This window comes from Leuciscus leuciscus (assembly GCF_965113295.1).
Source record: "Leuciscus leuciscus genome assembly, chromosome: 21".
Classification (NCBI taxonomy): domain Eukaryota; kingdom Metazoa; phylum Chordata; class Actinopteri; order Cypriniformes; family Leuciscidae; genus Leuciscus; species Leuciscus leuciscus.
The window spans coordinates 35,314,067-35,332,270 of NC_138745.1; the positions used below are offsets into that span (position 1 = coordinate 35,314,067).

General features: G+C 45.2%; 2 protein-coding genes across 6 annotated transcripts in view; both read right to left on the minus strand.

Moving 5' to 3' along the window:
- The window catches only part of LOC309485166 (uncharacterized protein), a 198,682-nt gene that overhangs the window by 164,773 nt on the left and 15,705 nt on the right, over positions 1-18,204 (minus strand). For 2 of the 4 annotated variants that reach the window (XM_082151833.1, XM_082151834.1), the window contains exon 1: positions 63-220. The exons of the other annotated variants lie outside the window; for them this stretch is intronic. The gene's annotated coding sequence lies outside the window, so the exon portion shown is untranslated. Of the gene's footprint in view, positions 1-62; positions 221-18,204 lie in introns of those variants that run through there. 4 annotated transcript variants of the gene reach the window in all.
- Positions 1-18,204, minus strand: part of LOC309485169 (alpha-tectorin-like) — a 163,378-nt gene that overhangs the window by 105,803 nt on the left and 39,371 nt on the right. For both annotated transcript variants that reach the window (XM_082151843.1, XM_082151844.1), the window contains 2 exons: positions 15,875-16,255; positions 15,635-15,733 (listed from right to left, as the gene is read on the minus strand). In XM_082151843.1, coding sequence (XP_082007969.1) covers positions 15,635-15,733; positions 15,875-16,255 — 480 coding nt within the window. The remainder of the gene's footprint in view (positions 1-15,634; positions 15,734-15,874; positions 16,256-18,204) is intronic.

An 18,204-nucleotide genomic window follows, 5' to 3' on the forward strand; every position in this document is an offset into this window, starting at 1 on the left:
CAAAATAATTTAGATCCATTCAAAGTTGGTGACCAAAAGGGATAAAACAGAAGTGACTTTACCTGAGGTCAGATGCTGCTGCAGAGCAAACTCAGATTGATGACTGGTCTATGAGATTCTCTCTTCAGTAGTTCAATACAGTGATGCTGAACTGCAGCGCTCACAATCTTATCAATGCCTTTAATAACTGTAGGTGGACCTTTACTGGAACTAGATGTAATTCCTCAACAATAGCTTAAACCAGTTTTTTCATGTGACATTGAGATATTTGTTATTTGAACTGATAGTTTCCTTGTGTACGCCTGCATTCAGAAAGACATTCTTTCACTCTGTGCTCGAATAGATGTGAATCTAGATGGAATGATGACGGGCCAGTTTGATTTGTTTAGCAGTTTTTCCAAAAGCAAATGTACAAAAATAGTACCTTAAAACACACAGTGAGTGATCCAAAGGTCACTGGAAAGATTCATGTTAATTGAATGATGGTAATTAATTATTATTTTAAATAATGGTCTAATTAAAAGCTTTAGGGTTCATCCCTAAGACATCTGGAAGGATGCAGACAGTGGTCAAGTAAGGCAAGGTTTGTAAGTTGTGCAAACTAACAAGATCATAACAGAAATGCAAAAAATACTGTACATTTCAAATGTTTTTTGAAAGCAACTAACACCTCAAAGCTAAACCCTAAAGTAAACTGTAATGCCTTTTAAAACATCTGGGAAACGGGATGCTCGTTTGGAGATCAGCATTAGATAAACGGGTGTCTAATATTTGGGTATCGACAGTGAAGGAAAAAGACAATGAGAAACAGCAACAAATCCTAATCATGGAAACTAATTTACAAAGACCGCAGAGAATACATAAAATTAGGCCAAACAGACAAATGCTGGTACTTTCCTAAAGTGAGAACATGTCATAATTGTCATATATGTATATATTTAATATATTGTTTGAATTGACACAACATCATTCATAAGACATGCACGTCCCATGGTTGATCATTTCATTTAAAGTAAAGAATCAGCTCTGGCCTCTGGCCTTGGAAAGTTTAAGGAAGTGAACACTATATTCACAGGTTTACCGGAGAAGAAACTATTTGACTCTTTAGGAATGTTCCACATTCCTCACCTGAACATTGCAGAAGACAGACAGATAGACAGATAGATACAAAGATAGATAGATAGATAGATAGATAGATAGATAGATAGATAGATAGATAGATAGATAGATAGAAAGATAGATAGATAGATAGATAGATAGATAGATAGATAGATAGATAGATAGATAGATAGATAATTTGTTACATTTATATAGCGCTTTTCCTGGTACTCAAGCGCTTTACATAGAAGGGGGATGTGGCGAGGGGGGCGTGGTTTTGCGAAGTCTGTAGCGGGAGAGAGAAGACGGAGCCGAGCGGTGAGTAAGTAGGTCAAGTGCAGATGATGAACACCTGTGTCTGATTGCAGAAATTGGCGTGGAGAGACCGGATATAAGCCGGCGGGAATGAGAGAGAGAGAGCTAGACTGGGACCTCGTCTGCTGCCTACCTTCACAAAGAGATCGACACGAGAATCTGGACTATTTATTTTGCTTTGTGCTGTGCCTGTATGCACGGTGAACGCGCTCTGTGCGCAACCTTTTATTTATTTGAAACTTTGCTAATAAAAACGAGTGTCCCAGTATTCGCCGACCCCTGTCTTCTTCCTTCCCTTACCTACAACCTTGAACCACATCACAGGGGAATCTCCTCAACCACCACCAATGTGCAGCTCCACCTGGATGATGCGACGGCAGCCATATTGCGCAGAACGCCCACCACACACCAGCTTACTGGTGGAGAGGAGACAGTGATGAAGCCAATCAGTATATGGGGATAATTAGGAGGCCATGATGATGGACAGAGGCCAAGGTGCAAATTTGGCCACGGTTACACCCCTACTCTTTTTCCGAAGGACATCCTGGGACTTTTAATGACCACAGAGAGTCAGGACCTCGCTTTAACGTCTCATCCGAAGGACGGTGCTCTTTGACAGTATAGTGTCCCCATCACTATACTGGAGCGTTAGGACCCACACAGACCACAGGGTGAGCGCCCCCTGCTGGCCTCACTTACACCTCTTCCAGCAGAAACCTGGTTTTCTCAGGAGGTCTCCCATCCAGGTAGTAATCAGACTCAACCCTGTTTAGCTTCCGTGGGCAACAAGTCTTGGGCTACAGGGTGATATGGATGGATGGATGGATGGATGGATGGATGGATGGATGGATGGATGGATGGATGGATGGATGGATGGATGGATGACCATATTTACAGGACTATAGCAGTTCATGAGTCTTCTAACAAAAGACTGTACTCTTGCCCAAGGCACGCGTCTCTCAGTGCTGCAAAAATACAGTACTCGACTACAAATGTAGAAGGGTGTAGAACATGTGCTACAGTCAAAGTTCTCTCATTTACAGCACTGTAATGACAAATGTTCTTTGAGTCCCCTACCCTTTATTTTCCTCTACTCCCCTCCCCCTACTCTTATCAGCTCTCTCTCACCTTTATTTATATAGCTTAGCACTTTATACAATACAGATCGTTTCAAAGCAGCTTTAAATGGATAAACCAATAATGATAATGATGCAAAGTTCAATTCTGCTGTAAAGAAGCTCTAAAAAGAAAATAGTTTCATTGTTCAGTCTCACAGTAGATAGATAGATAGATAGATAGATAGATAGATAGATAGATAGATAGATAGATAGATAGATAGATAGCACTTTATAGAATACAGATTGTTTGAAAGCAGCTTTAAATGGATAAACACAATAATGATTGCAATAATGATAATGATGCAGACAAAGTTCAATTCTGGTTGTAAAGCAGCTCTAAAAAGAAAATAGTTTCACTGTTCAGTGTCACTCCCACCGGTATCTATATCATCCTGAGATTCTGATCAGTGTATCATCAGTTTTTCTATAATGTTTATGCATGGATAAATTTGTGTTATTTGAGTTCAACTTGTGAATGCTTGAGTTAATTATAATCTGTATTCGTGTCTTCTGAATGTGAACATGGTTAAACCATGGTGAAAAAAAGGGCATTTTTGTGTAAAGTTTTGCAGAAAACGTTGAGAAAATTGGAATGTGTTTGATAACAAGTGAAATGTGTTTATAGTTTTGAGAAATGTGTTGTTGTCTTAAGAACTGAATTAATTGCTATAGTGAATGTATCAGTTATAGTGTGTTAGCAATCAGAATTTTTTTTTTTAATATGTATTATACATTCTCCCTTATCAAAATGGGAAGAGTTTAATGCATTATGTGAACAGCATTTACAGCAAATCCAGGTTAGTATTAAATTGTGCATACTAATAATTTTTTTAAGCTGAATAAATGAACATTAGTTAATGTATTATGAAGCATGAATTAATGAACAGGAGTGTATTTTAAATATTGTTAAATCAGTTATTTGTTTATTGTTAATGTATTTATTGCATTAGGTATAAAGTTAAGAAGTTTTAATTCACACACAATTATAAAGAATACAGTAGATAATTATTATGTGATTAAAAAGCAAAAGGGTTGAAAATAATCAAAATTTTATCTAACAATCGATAAAGACAATCCTCTATGAATGTACAGCATGAAACCTGAACATTATTAGCTGATCGTATCTATTGGCTCTCAGTGAAGCTCAAAACTCACTGAGTCTTAATGTGAACTTGCTCTCTGTCCTACAAGCTCTTCAATTTCACTTTCTCTTCTCATTCTATGACTGAAAACTAAAACAACACAAGACATTTTTTTTGTAATCTGAACACTGACTGAACCTTATCTCATTTTCTGCTCTAAAGAGAACAATTCAACCAGTTCTGCAACATTCTTCAAAGAACTGAAAGCAAAGCAAGACTCTTCTCATGTAGCATCACGATGGAAAATAAGTAAAACAATTGCAAAGATAGCAGTAAAAAGATAATGTTATGATTATTAATCTTTCTCGTACTTTTACTTAACAAAAATGATTACAAAAGGAAAAATAGACTTTGAGGCCAACCGTCAAATGTATTTATTTTTGTCCTTGTTTAGATAATTCAGACCTTTTTGTCGCCTTATACAAAATGCCTGAATAAAAAAATTACAACACATTTTTTTAGGAAAAGAAAGTCATATTAGTTAGTTTCCTTCAATCACGATATCACAAATTTCCACAGAAAGGGAATGACCAAATTATGTTTTTGCATTATTTGAATAAACATGAATCTGATGGTCTTTGTTGTTGCAGCACATTCCCTCATGTAATACAGAATGAATGTACTATATAGAAAATAAACATTAATGATTAAATAATAATTCCTTTATTAGTCCACAAGAAATATCATTAATTAAATAAAGAAACGTTTAGAAACCCACAACCAGTGTAGCATCAGTTCCACATGAATTAAAACTACTCTAGACAATATGCATGTAAAATGTTGTGGTACTAAACTAAAAGTGTGTCAGGACACTCATCAGAGGAACAAGTATCAGCATCAGAGAACCACACAGACAAGAAGCCTCAGATACCTTCACTTGTTCTGGGACCCACTTATCTGTGAACAGGGGATATCATGAAATGCAGTGAAATGTAATGTATTTACATAGAAACCTTTATTTACGAATTATTAAAATCACCTGTGTTCCCTTCAGACAACACCAGAGGACCCATGGATATGGAAGCACTGTCATGGAAGTCCAGAGACCTGCCCTCTCTCCGCCGGTGTCCAGAGGCACAGTCCTAATAGAGAAAAGAGCAAAATCCAGCTGTGTGAATCCCTGTTAAATATCACTGAACAAACATGAAACAAAGAGTTGCAGAAAGTCTCCAGAAGAGAGCAGCCTTGAACATTAAGGGTCAGATTTACTAACAGATAGAGAGAGAATGTGTTTTTGACATTAAAAAAACTATTGTCAGGATTTACTAAAGTCTCACAGTGAAGAATTAGCAATGAAAACGTGAAGACACTGTTATTTTTGTGGCTGGCTGCGTCTGTGTTCTTTAATGTGTCTCACGCTAATTTGCCCTGTTTAGTGAATTTGACCTTAAATCTTGAAACATACCAACCTTACTAATATTAGTGTTGGATCAACAAGGGTTTATAAACTGCAGATTTGAAAACCTTTACATGAACCATTTACCCACTACATTTTACTATAGATACTCCACATACTGTATACACAGACAGACAGACACGCACACTGGCTAATATAATTGATAAATTAGGTTGATATTCAACACATACAGTGAACATTTATTTCACAATACAGCACTAAATCTACTCTTGAAAATGTAACATTATAATTTCATGAACTATGAGAGGTTTTGTAAACTCACCGTTGAGCAGCGATTGCTTGACAGAAGGCAAAGGTGAACAGCACAGTGCAGGTAAAGCTTAGTGGAGTTTGCAGTGAAGATAAACATCCTGAAGGAGAAACGGCTGGATGTCGAGACGCCGTTCTGCAGCAGCTCCACTGTGTCGTCATTTGGATTGGGACACCTGAGAATATCAATAATGACAAATTCATTCACTTTTGTATTAACTGTTTCAAATGATCTCATGCTTTAGTTCTGAAATACTGAAAGACAAAGCATGTAAGGCAATGCTAAAAGTTATATGATTATTATTTATTCAAATGTTACATTGAATAAAAGCTATAGGCTTAAAAGAATAGAAAGAAGCCCTGCTTTACTCTGAAAGGATGAGATCCCAGCGGAGGCTGTAATCAGGATCATTCACAGGTGTAGCCCAACACGTGTCCATCACCAGGGCAAACTGGCGGCTGTCGACCCCCTCAACACGAACTTCCACATGCATCTCCTGGTCGAGCTCTGCATCCACACGACCAGTGAAGGGCCGGGTAAACTCATCATCCTCATATGGAATCATCCGGACCTGATATCTGCCTTCACCAGCGGGAAGAGTCTTGTGCACAATGCTGATGAAATAATGGATAGATCTGTGTTAAAACCTCTTTGTTTTATGGGTAAAATTCTGCTTTAGGAGTAGCATATATTAAACACAAACACACAATATTCAGTTTTGGTGTACTACTCCTTTAATAACAGTAGCGTTGCTGAAACCAGAATTTGTTTTTGTATTAAAATTCGCACCTCTCCAGTGGGTTGATTTCCACATTCATGGAAAGTGTTTGTGATTGAGGATAAGCACAGCTGAAAGAAAGCTTCAGGATTTTATCTCTGCTGATGATGACATCTCCTGACCTCCGTGTCCCCAGAATAAAGTTATCATAGATGAAGTGTGTGCCGTTAGCCTGTGGACAACAAATATAACATTTTGTAATTTAGCCTAAATTGAATTCAAGGTATTTAAAAAGGCAGCAGTCATTTGCACTACAGCAGTATTTTCTTTGCACTAAATAGTGGCAGATACTAAATTGCACCTTATATTGTAGTAATACTATTATAAAACCGTCTGCGATAATAATAAATGGATGCTACCTTACTGGGACATTACTTGTCTCTGTCCCTAAAGCCCACACTACACCTTCCCCTGACCCGATCATATTGAATCTGCTGGTCAGTAAAGGTCCTGTTAAATTCCTGTTGAAAACTTTATTCCTACTATTAAATACCTGTTGGGTGGAGTTAGTGTAAATAGCCTCTACCTAACCATGCACTTGGAGTAAATATAAACTTTTTTTCATATTCAACTTTTATACATATCATTAAAAACTACAAAGCCCAAAATGTATCAGTCAAGGGCTACAAATTGAATTTTTAGGATGTAGAATTGAAGAAAGTGGACACAAGTTCCAGTGTCTTTTGTGGCATTATGTTGTGAATCCTTCCCCACTGAATCTCTTTGAGACTTTGAGAAGTCTATAGGGAGGTCTGTTTGGGCCCTTAATTTTGTATTTATGTAGCAGGTTTATCTGTATACTTATGAATTCCACCAAGAATATTCCTTTTTGTATTACTGGGAGTTTTGTCTTGGGTTCATCCTGCCTGCGTGTCGGGTTAGAGCAGTGTGTGTGTGCGTGTGACGTCAGCGGACGGGGATTTGTGCAGCGCAAGGCTGACCTCAGTCAGAGCAATGCAGGATTTGACTGAGGTGAGTTCACGTCAGGTCTCTCCGATAATAAAAACGGATATATAAGTTGCTGTTCCCTTTCGTCAGCAGGGAACTCCGACGCCTCGTCGGGGGAGTTCCCCTGACGAATTGGGATCACGCTAGGGAGCCAATTGCCTTCGAGAGAGTTAACAACGAGCCAATGAAAGAGAAACTGAATTGGCATGCAATATTTGCATTCCGCGGCCCGCCTACCAGCGCGGGTATAAAAGGCGGAAGTAAACATTGCGCAATGCTTATCGCCTCGGAGCCGAACAGGATTGCATTGTCTGCTGCTGTTTCCGCCTGAGAAGTTTTCTTTGAGTTTTTTCAACGAGTCTCTCTTCAGGAAGAGTCCTCTTTGGTGCCGGTGTTACAGCCTCTTCAGCGATCGCCGCTTTCTACCAGCTGTGCTTATAAAAAATAAAAAAATAAAAAAAAAGCCGTTTTCACGGCTGGTATTGAGTGCCCACACGGGCTTGCAGTTTCCCCGTGTGTGGCCGCGGTGGGTCCCTGTGTGCTTCGGCACTTGAAAGAGAGGTTCTCTCTCTTTCCTGAAAGAGCTTTTGCGGGCGACCTGCGCCTTTGTCTACGTGACAAAGATGTCATCTCGCCCGTGTGTTTCTGGATGCGGTAGACTTCTGTCTCAGGGTGATGGTCACAGATACTGTGTCTCGTGCTTGGGCTTAGCGCACGCAGAGGCAGCATTTGTGAACGAGTCATGTTCTCATTGTGGGAACATGACTCTGGCGGCGCTCCGCTCAAGACTAAGTATCCTTCAGCGGAAAGTTGCTGAAGGTGTCCCTTCAGTCTACACCCGATCTAGTTCGTCTGCTGGTTCAGTCCAGCAGGCGACTACTTCGGCTGTGGCTGTTGGTGAGCGTATGAGGGTTACAGTGCGGAATATCTCGCCAGGTGAAAGATCCTCACGAGGTTCCCACTCCTCAGTAGCGCCGCTGCCATCGGTGCCCCCGTTGGAGCCGCTGGAGCCGCCCCGTGCGGTTCCGGTAGTCTCCTTCGGAGCGCCACCTGAAGATGCGATGTCTATCGCTGCATCGGAGGGAGAGCGGTCATCCTCTGGTGACGAATCGGCGGGTCTACCCCCTTCGGGTGTGGTGGCCGCGCCCGAGCCGGATCCTGAGATGGCCGCTATGCTTGCCCGGGCGGCCGCGAAGGTCGGGCTCGTGTGGAACCCTCCACCGTGTCCCGAGCCTTCGCGGCTCGATGATTGGTGTATCGGGGCGGGCCGCGCTGGTTCTCAGCGTCCCGCTCCGGTCCCATTCTTCCCGGAGGTGCATGAGGAGTTGACGAAGTCGTGGACGGCACCCCTGACTGCCAGACACAGACCGACTCACTCCTCCTCCCTCACCACTCTGGATGGTGGGGCGGTGAAGGGATACGAGGGAATCCCCCCAGTGGAGCGGTCGGTTGCGATGCAATTGTGTCCGAAGACCGCTTCCACTTGGCGGGGTGCCCCTTCACTCCCCTCCCGCGCCTGTAGGTTCTCCTCCGGTCTGACCGAGAAGGCCTACACGGCGTGTGGAGAAGCCGCTTCCGCCCTGCATGCCATGGCGCTGCTTCAGGTTCACCAGGCCAAAGCGCTTCATGACATGCAGCAGGGTGGTCCCGACCCAGGGGTGCTGCAGGAGCTGCGTGTGGCGACGGACTTCGCCCTCCGGGCGACGAAAGTCACCGCACGTTCTCTGGGACGGGCGATGTCCACTTTGGTGGTCCAGGAGCGCCACCTTTGGCTTACCCTCGCGGATATGCGGGATTCAGAGAAAGCTAGATTTCTGAATGCCCCCATATCCCGAGGGGGCCTTTTCGGCGACGCGGTGGGGGACTTCGCCCAAGAGTTCTCCGCCGCCCAGAAACAGTCTGAGGCGCTTCGGCATGTCCTGCCCAGGAGACGGAATGCTGCTGGTCCGTCTTCTGCGGCCGAAGAACCTCAGTCTGCTCGTCGCCGAGGGCGCCCTCCTGCGGCCGCTTCCGCTCCTCCTCCTGGGCAGCAGTCCAACCCCAGGAGGCGGGGTTCAGGTCGCAAGAGGGCTCCCCCGCCCGCTCAGCCGCCTCCGACCCCCAAGAAGAAGACCAAAGGGAAGAGGCGTTCCTGAGACGGGCGACCCAGAGGACCGAAGAGCTGCTCTACAGGAGGGGGCCTCTGCTCCCCTCCTTCCCCCGGAGGAGGGCCGGGTGGAGAATCCTATGTTGGTTTTTTCTGTTCCGCCGCCGACCAGCCGGTCGGTGGTACCCAAAACTTCAATAAAAGAGCAATTTCTTCCTCCTCTGGGTCATTCACGGTTGGGACTGCTGAACAAGCAGTCTCTCCCGTTAGAGAGTGGGACGGCAGTGTGCGCCACCCTTGGGTCTCGCCACTCTCAGTCCCCTCTCCCCAGCTCTCAGATAGCAGTGGCGCCACCTCGGTCACGCCACTCCTGTCTGCCGCTGGGCGGGAAGGTGGCGAGACCAGCAGCCGCCCTCGGGCCTTGCTCCTTGTCTCCCCCCCTTCCCTCGCCAGGCGACAGCCCGCAGCAGAACACTCTCGGGTCTTCTCTGCCGTCTGTCCCCCGGCGGAAGCAGGTAGGTGTTGTCCAAGTACACACCCAGACCCCGCTCTCGGCCGCTACAATGCCACCGGAGCCGTGTCCCTGCCTTCCGCCTCGCTGCCCCTCCGCGGGTACGCCGGCGGTGCGGGTGGGCTCGTTGCGGCAGTTTCTCGGAGCCTGGCTAGCGCTCCCGAGGCCGTCGCACTGGCTCATTCGCACCATCCGGCTCGGCTATGCAATTCAGTTTGCACGCCGGCCTCCCAAGTTCAGGGGCATCCACTTCACCCGTGTGCGTCCAGTGGATGCTCCTGTCTTGCGGAAAGAGATCGACGCCCTGCTGGCGAAGGACGCGATCGAGCCGGTCCCTCCAGCCGATATGAGGTCAGGGTTTTACAGCCCTTACTTCATTGTACCCAAGAAAGGCGGTGGGTTACGGCCAATCCTGGACCTGCGTGTATTGAATCGGGCCCTGCACAAGCTCCCCTTCAAGATGCTCACGCAGAAACGCATTTTCGAATGCATCCGTCCCCAGGATTGGTTTGCAGCGATCGACCTGAAGGACGCGTACTTTCATGTCTCGATTCTTCCCCGACACAGACCATTTCTTCGGTTTGCTTTCGAGGGTCGAGCATATCAGTACAAGGTCCTACCCTTCGGGCTGGCCCTGTCGCCCCGTGTCTTCACGAAAGTCGCGGAGGCGGCCATTGTTCCCATGAGAGAGCAAGGCGTTCGCATTCTCAACTATCTCGACGACTGGCTCATTCTGGCGCACTCGCGGGATGTGTTGTGCGATCACAGGGACATGGTGCTCCGGCACCTCAGTCAGTTGGGGCTTCGGGTCAACTGGGACAAGAGCAAACTCTCCCCTGTGCAGAGGATCTCTTATCTCGGTATGGAACTGGACTCGGTCGCCCAGACTGTGCGCCTCACGGAGGAACGCGTCCAGTCAGTGCTCAACTGCCTCAAGTTTTTTCAAGGCAAGTCAGCGGTCCCACTGAAACAGTTTCAGAGGCTCCTGGGGCATATGGCAGCCGCAGCCGCAGTAACGCCGCTCGGTCTGTTGCATATGAGACCGCTCCAGCACTGGCTTCGCGATCGAGTCCCGAGGTGGGCGTGGCAGAGCGGCACGTTCCGGGTCAAAGTCACCCCGCACTGTCGCCAAACCTTCACCCCTTGGTCGGATCCTGGGTTTCTACGGGCCGGAGTGCCCCTAGTCCAGGTTTCCAGGCATGCTGTGGTTTTCACAGATGCTTCTGCCAAGGGCTGGGGGGCCACGTACAAAGGGCATGCAGTCTCGGGTCTGTGGACGGGGCCCCAGCTGCATTGGCACATCAACTGCCTAGAGTTGCAAGCAGTACGCTTGGCCTTGTGTCGCCTCAAGGGCCTTCTCAAACACAAGCATGTACTGGTCCGTACGGACAGCACTGCGACCGTTGCGTACATCAACCGACAAGGTGGTCTACGCTCCCGTCGTATGTCGCGACTCGCCTCCCACCTCCTCCTGTGGAGTCAGAAGCATCTGAGGTCGCTTCGTGCCGTTCATGTCCCCGGGGAGCTCAATCGTGTGGCCGACGAGCTTTCACGTCGGTCCCCCCTTCCGGGAGAATGGCGACTCCATCCCCAGGTGGTCCAGCTGATTTGGCGAATCTTCGGAGCCGCACAGGTAGACCTGTTTGCCTCTCCGGACACGACCCATTGCCAGTGGTATTACTCCCTGACCGAGGGAACTCTCGGCACGGATGCCCTGGCACACAGCTGGCCCCGGGATCTACGCAAATATGCGTTTCCCCCAGTGAGCCTTCTTGCACAGACACTGTGCAAGGTCAGGGAGGACGAGGAGCAGGTCCTTTTGGTGGCCCCGTATTGGCCAACCCGGACTTGGTTCCCAGAACTCATGCTCCTCGCGACAGCCCCTCCTTGGCCGATTCCTCTGAGGAGGGACCTACTTTCTCAGAGAAGGGGCACCCTAGTGCACCCGCGTCCAGACCTTTGGAAACTCCATGTCTGGTCCCTGGACGGGACGCGGAGGTTCTAGATGGCCTGCCACAGGCAGTGGTAGATACCATCTCTTCAGCTAGAGCCCCCTCTACGAGGCGCCTCTATGCTCTGAAGTGGAACCTGTTCGTCGGCTGGTGTTCTTCCCACGGGGAGAACCCACGAACTTGCCCGATCAGAGTTGTGCTCTCCTTCCTACAAGAGGGCTTGGAGCGAAGGCTGTCTCCCTCCACCCTCAAAGTGTATGTTGCTGCAATATCCGCACATCACGATGTAGTTGATGATAAGTCCGTGGGGAAGCACGACCTGGTCATCAGATTCCTCAAGGGTGCTAGGAGGTTAAATCCACCTCGCGATTTGCACCCTGTACCCTCTTGGGACTTGACTTTAGTGCTTAGAGCGCTTCAAAGTCCTCCCTTTGAGCCTTTGCTGACAGTCGAGCTTAATATCCTGTCCATTAAGACAGCGCTCCTGTTAGCATTGGCTTCCTTCAAGAGGGTAGGAGATCTGCAGGCTTTTTCGGTCGACGAATCGTGCCTAGAGTTCGGGCCTGGCCTGTCTCATGTTATATTGAGACCCCGGTTCGGATATGTGCCCAAGGTTCCTACCACTCCCTTCGCGGACCAGGTGGTGAACCTGCAAGCGCTGCCCCAGGAGGAGGCAGACCCAGCCCTAGCTTTTCTCTGTCCCGTCCGGGCCCTCCGGGTTTATATAGACAGAACGCAAAGCTTCAGGACCTCAGATCAGCTCTTTGTTTGTTATGGAGGCCAGCAGAAGGGGAAGGCTGTCTCCAAGCAGAGGTTAGCCCACTGGCTAGTGGATGCTATCACCAGGGCTTATAAGTCCCAGGGTGAGCCCTGCCCACCCAGGTTGCGGGCTCACTCCACTAGGAGTGTTGCCGCTTCCTGGGCTCTGGCACAAGGCGCCTCGCTAACAGACATTTGTAGAGCTGCGGGCTGGGCGACACCGAACACGTTCGCTAGGTTTTATAGCCTACGTGTGGAACCTGTTTCCTCCCGAGTACTTGCTACGGCCAGTAATTAGAGGGAATAGGTGTGTCGGCTTGCGACGCCATTCCATGAGCGGATACGTGCGTCTTTTTGCTCCGTTGGTTACCCAACAAACGGCTAACCTCGGGAGATCCTCCTCCACCCCCTCCGGTGTCAGGCGTTGCGGACCGCCGGCACCAGGTCTGCTACCTTCAGTAAGGAGTTGCTAGTAGACTGGGTGCCTTTCTCTAGTGGTCCCTGCGGCGACCCATGATTGCCACGTGCAGTTCAGCCGTGTCTTCCCCTTGACAGACTCATTCTGTCGTCCCTGTTGAGTACGCTCCTCACTCCTCCGGACTGGGACTACCTTCAAGGACTGCCATATGTTTCACTACCCTGCGTGGTTAGTACATGTGTGTATTTGAGGGCCTTCCTCTAGGCTGCCTCAGCTTCCGCAGCGTTCCCCCCCAATTATTATTTTCCTTGGGGACGGGCACGCTTTCCCAGTGTTATCCAATATCCACTGATTGGGTCTTGCGGAACAGCAGTGTGATTCCCTAGCTAGCTCCCGCAAAAATTCTGGAAACTGCTGCAGGGTAGCTTAGCTGGGCGCTGGAAGGGGCCAGCACCATGGCGTTTTGGTAGGGATCCCAATTCGTCAGGGGAACTCCCCCGACGAGGCGTCGGAGTTCCCTGCTGACGAAAGGGAACGTCTCGGTTACGTATGGTAACCCTCGTTCCCTGAGTCCAGGGAACGGAGACGCCTCGTCCCGTCGCCATGTTGCTGTACCTTCGCGGAGGACTGGACACTGTTCGGCTCCTCAGCGAAAAGCATTGCGCAATGTTTACTTCCGCCTTTTATACCCGCGCTGGTAGGCGGGCCGCGGAATGCAAATATTGCATGCCAATTCAGTTTCTCTTTCATTGGCTCGTTGTTAACTCTCTCGAAGGCAATTGGCTCCCTAGCGTGATCCCAATTCGTCAGGGGAACTCCCCCGACGAGGCGTCTCCGTTCCCTGGACTCAGGGAACGAGGGTTACCATACGTAACCGAGACGTTATCATTTATTTGTTGACTTATCACCGTGTAAGAGTGCCTATGATGACGAGTGAATCTTGCAGTAGTTTTAATGAACTACGAGCTGCGATATTGTGTTTTTTATATGTTAATTGTAGTCCGGTAGCTGCTGCAGCACGTGTTAAGCTAGCTGTCTGGCAGGCCATTAACATTGCATTGACGTGATGCTATCCTTTTTAGATGCTAACCTGATGCCACGCAACACTCACTGCCATATTGTTTATGACCGCAGGTATGTTTTTTTCTTTATGTGCATATTTGTTCGAGTTGAATGAATATATGTGTAGTTTACACAATGGTTTTACATGAATGACTGAGGGGAAGTTAATTCTGTGTTTTTATATGCATGTTGAAATTAATGTATGGCTGAGGGGAAATTTACAATGTGTTTTCCTATTGGGAATATCTGTGATATGTTTTGGTATTTGTTTTGATTACAATTGTATGTAGTTTTTTCCTTATGGAAAGAGGTTAAATATGATTAATATGAGTATAGTCAGAGCAATGCAGGATTTGACTGAGATGCTAACCTGATGCCACGCAACACTCACTGCCATATTGTTTATGACTGCAGAGAATAAACTGCATTTTGACAGCCCGTGCCCATGTGTCTACTTGAAAACAACCCGGAACACAACGCAGACAGACAGCACGGGTTACATTTACAGATTCAGTATCCTTACAGACCTTTCTACAGACTTCTCAAAGTCTCAAAGAGATTCCCCAAGAGGTCAGATCAAACTCAGTTGGTTCTATCAGACACTACAAATATTTACATTTTGTGTACTGAATAGATTATACATAGTTAAACCTACCAGAAGATTTGTACCACAGATGTGTTCATCGTTATCAAAATGGAATTCCACTCTGCCATTCCGGACCGTTCCTTTGCAGCTGGGATCATTGAGGTGTAAGACATCAGCTGGAAAACCAGCCTCAAAGAGCTGACAGCGAGACACAGATATGGAGCCAGAGCTGCTTTCACAGGTTTCTGAGAACTCTGAGAGGGGATAAAAAGACAAAAGATTGTCAGAATTGTTAAAAAAGAAAAAAGCAACTAATGACCAAAAAAAAAAAAATATATAAATATATATATATATATATATATATATATATTTTTTTTTTTTTTTTTTTTTTTGTTGAATGATACCAACCAAAAGAGTCAGGTTGTGGTCTGGGTTGGTCATCGTTACATAAACAGCCGTAAACACCATTTTTCTTTCCACACCATTCATCCTCAGAGCAGCTGAGTTCAGAACAGCGATCTCTCACATCTAAGAGGAAAAGCACAGAGAGATGAAATACAACACAAAGACACTGAGTCATGTTAACAGAATCAGAGCTTAACATTCTGGTCCCCTGAATGATTATTGCTCTGTATTCCTCAAGTTAATAAATTATTCTTTCTAGTGAATTCAATGGGTCATTTAATTTTTAATAATTTCCTTTGAGATCCACAGATAGTACACTTTCCATCCATCTGACCATAAGAATGAAATTGGGGGGGGTCCGTATAAATACCCTCTAAGTTTTCTACATGTTTAATGTGTAGCAACGGTTACATTTTACACATGATTGGTGGTCAAGTCCAATATTGGTACTGCTGGCTCATTGTGACATGGGCAGTAGCATTGCTAAAAAAAATAGCCTAATGGTAGTGCTGCTATTTTTTTTTAAATCATAGCTATTAAAATCATAGTCTGTTAAGAGCTAGCAATGACCAATTTGTGAATTAATCATGTTTTTAATTGTCATTCTTTTCTATTAGTTTAGAAAAATCAGTTAACGGTTAGATCAAAATCAGCTCATTCATCCTCTGAATCATTTCATTCTAATAATTATTTAAAATGATTTACATGCATCACAAACCCATAATATTAATCTGATTTGCTGATGCCAATCAATAATCCTCCATATTGTAACACAATACATCATATTACCACTCGTAGTGTCCATGGTTGTAGTTTCTGTTGTTGTAGTTTCGGTTGTGGTTGTCTCTGGCGTGACAGTAGTAGTGGTAGTGTTTATGTTGCTTGAATCTGAAATAAATGATAATTATTAGATAAAAAAATAAATAATAATATATATATATATATATATATATATATATATCTTTTACATGAACAAAGTGCCAACAAGGTTCTCTTACATAAACGAAGGGAACATGTAAATATATTTACCTGCACAGTATGCCAAACTGCAGGCAGTTGGGCTCACAAACTCATAGACATAATAATCTCCTGGACAGGCTTTGACTTTAATGGGATTGGATTGGAAATAGCAGCAGTTATTGCTCCAGTGACCGCAGACATCTCGAGTGACCACTCCATCCTCAACTGTTGGATGTCCTCCGTTCAGCCACAGTGGAGCATCAGTGCCACAACTATACTCATCAACACATGTGTCTGGCATCTGAACGCTCTGACCCTGAATGAAGAGACGGTACCAGCCGTTCCAGCTGACCCAAGCGTCACACATTATTTGAGAGGAATGTTGATTGTTGGTGGCTCTCCATGAATCATCCAGGATATTGTAGTTGTAGCAGGGGTCAACAGGGGGAGCTGTTGTCATGGAAATATTAAATATATATATTTTGCGGAATGAATAAATAATATTTTTTTTTATGTGTATTTTTTGTAGTGGTTATTGTTTTGAAACAGTTTACTCTCTTTACTTAAGCTCACTGTTTCATTTGCATTTTAAGCTGAAGCTGAAGACAATTTGTCTTGATCTTTCAGAACAACTTCTCTTGTCTAGCTGAAAAAACTAGATAAAAACAGCCAAATCTGAGTCCCTTTGCAATTGAGCACAAGTATTACAAGCAAATGGACTTCAAGAAGTCAGTGTTTTCAAAACACTCTTTTCCACTTATTTCCAAAAACATTATTCTCACGTGGTGGTCTGCACAGACTCTTGATTGAAAATGAGAATTTTGTTTGTTCTTTCAACTTTAAAACATCTTTATTTTAGAACTGACACTGCCCCCATATATATATATATATATATATATATATATACACTCACCTAAAGGATTATTAGGAACACCATACTAATACTGTGTTTGACCCCCTTTCGCCTTCAGAACTGCCTTAATTCTACGTGGCATTGATTCAACAAGGTGCTGAAAGCATTCTTTAGAAATGTTGGCCCATATTGATAGGATAGCATCTTGCAGTTGATGGAGATTTGTGGGATGCACATCCAGGGCACGAAGCTCCCGTTCCACCACATCCCAAAGATGCTCTATTGGGTTGAGATCTGGTGACTGTGGGGGCCATTTTAGTACAGTGAACTCATTGTCATGTTCAAGAAACCAATTTGAAATGATTCGAGCTTTGTGACATGGTGCATTATCCTGCTGGAAGTAGCCATCAGAGGATGGGTACATGGTGGTCATAAAGGGATGGACATGGTCAGAAACAATGCTCAGGTAGGCCGTGGCATTTAAACGATGCCCAATTGGCACTAAGGGGCCTAAAGTGTGCCAAGAAAACATCCCCCACACCATTACACCACCACCACCAGCCTGCACAGTGGTAACAAGGCATGATGGATCCATGTTCTCATTCTGTTTACGCCAAATTCTGACTCTACCATCTGCCATGTGATTGGTTGATTAGATAATTGCATTAATGAGAAATTGAACAGGTGTTCCTAATAATCCTTTAGGTGAGTGTATATATATATATATATATATTAGTGGTGGGCCGTTATCGGTGTTAACGTGCTGCGTTAACGCGAGACTCTTATCGCACGATAAAAAAAATATCGCCGTTAATCTATTCTCCAAGTTGGGTTGGGAGATGACTCTATACTACACAAGCTATGATGACGCAATCTACCCGCGGCCGCGAGGTAAACCCGGCTGCAACGCATATTCGTCGTCATCTTAAGTAAACACGGCTGAAAGTGAAAGCTGGTGAAAAAGATCGGTGCAACATCCATTATTTGGACTTGGTTCGGGTTTAAGCCGTCAGACGAGCAGCAGCAAACTAAATACAGAGTGTGTGGGGTAACAGTTCGGTAAGTTAACACACGACTAATCCGTTCGACCACCTCAAATTCAAAACGAAACATGATATCACTGAATACCAGCGCGCGCGTATTATTCCCATTCCAATATATCTTAGTGGTGTAGCACATAATCTCGATTTTAAGAATCGTTGTTGTGTTTCTTTTTAACTGAAAAGACATCAGTTAGACAATATTCTAATTTTAAATTTGGGGTTTCATAAGCTCCAAGCCATAATAAACATTAGACCTACTTAAGTCTCTGCAGCTAGTGTACTTAAATTTTATTTATCTGCAAAATTATGTTGTATACTTACAGTTTTGCACAATATATGTTCTCAAAACTACATACACCCTTTAAAAAAAAAACATTTAGCAGTTGTTTAGCATGGGTCTGTGTAATCTGTTCTGAAATGGTTTTATTATAATATACTGTATATCGTTATCGCAAGAGGCTGCAATGTATATCACAATATAGATTTTAGGCCATATCGCCCAT